Source organism: Galeopterus variegatus, unplaced genomic scaffold, assembly GCF_000696425.1.
Source record: "Galeopterus variegatus unplaced genomic scaffold, G_variegatus-3.0.2 Scaffold5503, whole genome shotgun sequence".
Classification (NCBI taxonomy): Eukaryota; Metazoa; Chordata; class Mammalia; order Dermoptera; family Cynocephalidae; genus Galeopterus; species Galeopterus variegatus.
In genome coordinates, this window is record NW_007731614.1 from 114,407 (window position 1) to 120,343 (window position 5,937).

At 32.6% G+C, this 5,937-nt stretch overlaps 1 protein-coding gene across 1 annotated transcript in view; it reads right to left on the reverse strand.

Annotated features, from left to right (window-relative positions):
• Window positions 1-3,515, reverse strand: part of LOC103604956 (olfactory receptor 14A16-like) — a gene marked incomplete at its 3' end in the record, with an annotated part of 7,603 nt that extends 4,088 nt beyond the window's left edge. Inside the window, exon 1 of the mRNA XM_008589533.1 lies at window positions 2,608-3,515. Within this exon, the coding sequence (XP_008587755.1) occupies window positions 2,608-3,515 (908 nt within the window). The remainder of the gene's footprint in view (window positions 1-2,607) is intronic.
• Window positions 3,516-5,937: the final 2,422 nt, after the last annotated feature.

The following is a 5,937-nucleotide window of genomic DNA, read 5'->3' on the forward strand; positions in this document are numbered from 1 at the left end:
ATATATATATATATATATATACACACACACACACACACACACACACACATACACACACACACATACATAAACAGGTCTGTTCTATGAAACCTACTTCCTGATTTCAAGCTTAATTTGGTACCAGGTTTTGAGGGAAGCATGTGAAGTAATGAAACACAACCTGTCCGGACATTACTGGCAATTTTTAAATCATGCTTATTGTAAATAAAATAGCAGTAAGCACACTTTGTAGCATTTGCCTTTTTCACCATGCAGAGGATCATTTACTTCCTAATAGTACAAAAGGTGTGAAATAGTTCAAATGGTTTCATAAACAACCTAATATTGTTTCATAAACAACCTAGATCCTTATTCCAGTGATCTATTAATAGAGATTTTCTGGTTGTTTTTCAAATTAAATTTAAATTTTAGTTAATTTTTACAAGATTCTTAGTTTTCTTAAAATGACAGAATTGCAAAAACAAAATAAAATAATATAAAACCAACAAAATACCCACTTTGCCATAAAACGATTCTAAAGTTTAAATATGAGAGGTTTACAGGTAGCTAAGGCAAATCTGGAAAAGAACAAACAAGGGAAGTGAACCTTAAAACTAGCTATTGTTACTATAAATCTTAACACCAAGGAACACTTTGAATTAGTGCAGAAAAGAAAGACAGAAAAAGGGAATAATATAAAGAGGCTAGAAACCCACTTAAGAATGCAGAAACCTATATTATGATAGGCATTATGTTATTATTACAAAACATTGATAAATGAGAGTAGAAATGAAATATAACATAATTTATTCTTATTAAATCTAACATATAAAAAATGTTTCCTCCTGCTATTAATTCAGATAAATTATTGTCCTAAATATGGAGGAAGTAAAAACCTGTCTACCATTGATGAGGCTGAGGTAACAAACACAAATAAACCCAACTGCAATGTTAACAGGAAGCAATGTTTCTCATAGAAGATACTGTATAACTGTAAATTTTTAGAGCAGCCCCCTACTGCTTTCTTACTCGGAAGACCAGATCTCTAAATTTGTAGACTATAAGCCATGTTGATTATTCGAATTTCATCATTAAGAATGAAATGCTCCCTCTTTATAGAGGATATTGGTCATTGTGAATCAGAGAAGCAGCTTCCATCTCCAACTCAGGTCTTTCTAGACATGACGTTTACTTCAGCCATAAGTTTGTCATTTGCAAGGAAATGGTTCCTGGGTCAAATTTGCAGTCCATACCTGAGGTCAACTCCTTTCAAAATAGCCATGTTTGGCTTTGAGCCTATCAAAACATTGCTTCATTTAAATTTCAAAGAAATGCCACCCTTCCCAAAATTTCTGTAATAATTATTTTTCTTTCTTTGGTGAAATGCTACAAAATTTCTCTCTTAGTGGTCTTTCTTATTACAATGGCTTCATACATCTTATTTCATCCGAGTACAAGTGTGTCTCTGGTGATCTGAGACTAATTGAGAAAAGACAATATATTTGAAAAAATTCCAACATTAATAGAATATTTTATTGGAGAATATTTTGGGGAGAAATTAAAAAGTTAAAGAAAATAAAAACATATGTCATGTAATGAAATATTAATAACATTAAATGAATCAAATGAAATACTCCTAAATTTATAATATATACCATCAAATGATTAACATGAATGATATTTTGAGAAATATTTCCATGATACCTAACCAACAAAATTTAAGTATTAAACAATAAATAAGTATTTTTAAAAATGAAAGTAACCAAACTGAAAAACAGAAAAATGGCATGAAGAGTGAATTTAGAGAAGAATTATATGGTATATTTATATCTATATATATAGATGTAGATAATTGAAAGACAAATGATAAATAATAGGTAGAGCAATAATAGATATAAACGTTCATCTTAATTGGAAACCTGTGAACATGAAAATTAATAAAACAGTAAGATACATTTCTTATTATTAAAATTGGAAAACAATTTTAAAATACTTTAAATATAATATTTTAGAGGATATGGGGAAAAAAGTGGGTTTATCCAATACTCTTGGGAATAAAACTTAAATAACATTAACTATGAATAGCAACTTGATCATTGTATGAAACTCAGAATATTGAATGTTACTAACTAGCTTTATTTTCTTGTATACTGGAGAAAATACAAGAATATTCATTACAATCATTTGTAATTTTAAACTAAGAACAATCTGGAAACATTCTAGTGTGCATAATAATGGATCATTAGGTGGAGAGATCGCAAATGCCTAATGATGAGTGAAAGATCAAAGTGCAGAAATATATCTATACAATGTATCCAGTCCAGTAAATATAAAGCATACACAAATTAGAGGAAAGTCATGGGTAGCCAATTATACTTTCTATTGCCTAAAATTTCTTGTTTTGACAAAATCTTATTTTACATATATTTTTACTTAGATTAAAGATATGGTTCAAAAGTATGAATTGTATGTGTGTATGAAATTATAAATTGTTACCTTATTTAAATAGCAGGAAGTCTTTTACTGTTAACTAAATAGGCCCCTTGTTTGTATGAACTGAATGAAGTATTTGCCTTGCTGTTTTTGTTATTGTTGTTGTTGCTGTTTTTGAAAACAGTCTTTCTGTGCATTTTCCAAAAGGCTGCTTTCATGTCCTTGTTTTTCAGACTGTAGATGATCGGATTCAGTGTTGGTGGCACCATGGTGTAGAAGACAGACACCAGCAAATCCCATTCAGAAGGGGACTCCGACACAGGCTTTAGGTAAGCACTGGACCCTGTAGTGAGGAAAACAGTAAGCACCACCAGATGAGGAATGCATGTTGAGAAGGCTTTTGACCGGCCTTCCACTGATCGTATCTTCAGAACCATGGAGAAGATGTGAATATAAGAAACCAGGATTGAAATAAAACACATAATACCCAAGGATGTTGTCACAATTATGGCTCCAATCTCAGCAATGTATTTCTCTGAGCAGGAGAGTTTGAGTAATGAGGGGATCTCACAGAAGAACTGTTGGACAAAATTTGATCTACAAAATTGTAATGAGAAGGTCACAGATGTATTCAAAAACCCAGAGACAACCCCACTGAGCCATGAAGCAAACACCATCTGCTCACAAGCACCTTTCTTCATGATGACCTGATATTGTAGGGGGCAGCAAATGGCCACATATCTGTCATAGGACATCACTGTGAGCAAGCCGAGCTCTGTACAAGCAAACGATACAACCAAAAAGACCTGTACCACACACCCCAGGAATGATATGGAATGATTCTGGGTAAAGGATTGAATAATGGCCTTGGGAACTGTGACAGAGATGAAGCAGAGATCTAACAATGACAGTGTCTTCAGAAAGAAGTACATGGGACTTTGGAGGTGCTGGTCCAAGGTGGTAAGAAGAATGATGAGCAGGTTGCCAACAAGAGCTGTCAAGTAGATGAGTAAAAACAGCACAGCCTGGAGGACTTGCAACTCCCGCTTGTCTGAAAATCCCATGAGGATGAATTTAGTCACCAACGTGGTGATATTGGCCATGATACTCCTCTTCCTGCAATATGGCAAAAAGAAAATATAGTGAGATGTTTCTTTTACAGCTAAATATTTTATAACTTCATAGTTTGAAAGTTACAGTTTTTTTCCTTTTCAATTTTATACAATAAAATTGTTGTATAAACACAAATTAACAAATATTACTCTTAGTTTTCTGATTTCGGTTATGCATGCTTCCATATGTAAAATGTTTGAAATAAAATGGGGGTGTAATATTAAACTTGATAAAATAAGGTCCACAAAATCTAGGAGAGCCACAGTTACAGACAGTGATTTGAATTACTGTTTTCTAAATTTTATTAAGGTTGCTACAAATTAGTACAATTTTTTGGTACATTTGAGAGAGATTAATTCATAATATCTGATGAATTCTGTTTGACATTGTCACATAATTCTCTTTCAGAACCTAGAAAGAAAGGCTGAAGAGCTTTTTGTTTGTTAGCTACCACTTTGACAAGCAGATGAATCACAGAAACATTTTCTCAGGGTTTTAAAAATGTGTATAATTTGCAAGGTTACCAGAAAACCAATTTTTATAAATTACCAGGCTATCAAGAATCCCCCTTCCTACAAAAGGGTCTTCCTAACTCAGTTGAAGGTTCAATTACATTATAATAGGATTGTTTTATTCACATGCATACTGAGAAGCATTTCCTCCTTTGCATTGCACAGACAACTTCCCTGAAGTATCTTAATGGACATTTCATAAAGAAAAAATAGTTTGTGCTCAAGTATGCCTCAGACTACAGGATGTAATAAAATTTTCTCCAAGTCTGCTCAGAGTTTAAACATGCTAATTGTCACTTTGTCTAAGTTAGGGAATAATATAAAATTTGATTATCTAAATGAGGAAAATAGTCATTAAGAACAAGCTCTGGGGTTAGATTGTCTGGCTTTAGTTCTTTCTCTATCACCTTTTAGTTAGATGAACTTTTTAAAATTGCAATCTCCTTATTCGTCATCATTACCTGAAAAAAAGTGGAACGCTAAGTCATTTGCTCATTCTCTGCATAGATAAGAATGTATTTCATATTAGTTATAGTAACTATTGCTATTTCTCCAAAGATTGGACATGGCAATCTTTCAAAAATGTTTTATAGAGCATTATAAGAAAAATGAGTTTAGAAAACACTGAAGTAAAAGGTTGTGTAAAATATACGGAGGGGAAATCAAAGACCCACTTCTCTTGTAGTAAATGTAAAACTCATGAGGGCAGACTCCTACGTGCCAGGATGAGAATGTGTATCCATGTGATTCTCTTACAGCAAATGATCATGAAAAGGGTAATGGTTTATAATGTGGGAGTGATTAAACTTACTTTCACTCCAAAATATTTGAACAATCGCTCACTTCACACATGTGATTCACTTGTACAACAGATTTTATTTTCCATCAAACCTCCTTCATGAACAATTTGTCCTTACGTCTATAGCCCAGCTTCTACATCAGCCAGAACTCAGACAGGACATGTGGATTGCCTCCTTTGTAGGGGGAAAGAATAAAAATAGATGACATCATTTATTTATAAGATTATAGATGCTGTTTTAAGCAACTCTTGCACATCAGCCTGATCAATATTCAAAACTCCCTTAAGAAGTAGGTATTATGTCAATTTTACAGAGGAGAAAAGTGTGGAAAAAATGGGTTAATTAATTTGCCTAGTGTCAGGAGTAAGTGAATGACGGAGCCGAGGTGTGAACCATTCTAAACCATTGTAAAGCCTGTACATTCACAAACAATGCGATTCATTCTCTCAGGAGAGGTGAACAGGGTTAATGTTGATGTGTCTTAGAAAATACTCCAAGAGAAACATGAGATACCGTATATTTTGGAGAAAATAATTATAAGTACTCAAAATAAATTATAGGTAGCAAGATCCGTTGGGACAAAACAACAAAAATAATGCTCAAAGAAATAAGTGGTAAAACATAATTTTGAGACAAGAGAATAAGAGGAATGATAGCTGGGAAGATCAAAAAGAAATGCAAAAAATGAAAAAGTATTACAGAAATAAAGTGACATTGTAGTACAAAATAATGTTAACTAAACATAATCAAAATCACTCAGGCGCATGTTAGATCTGATTTAGAAAATTACACCATATGAACTGGAAAAAAATAAAGAAAAAAAGGTCTGGTAGAAGATTATAGATAGGGTTAAATATAATAAAGGATTTACAGATTTCTGTAATAACTTTCTAAGCAACCAAGGTACTGACATGAAAACTCAGGCCTAAAAGACGTCAGAAAACTCAGCTCTCTTTCAATCTAAACAAACAACAACAAAAAAGAATAAATAATAATAGTGGAATGGAGACACTTCCTGTAATATTGAATAAATATTGGTGTTGCATATTAAACCATTTTTAATGAAGACTAAATAATACTAAAAAGTACAAAAATTTAGA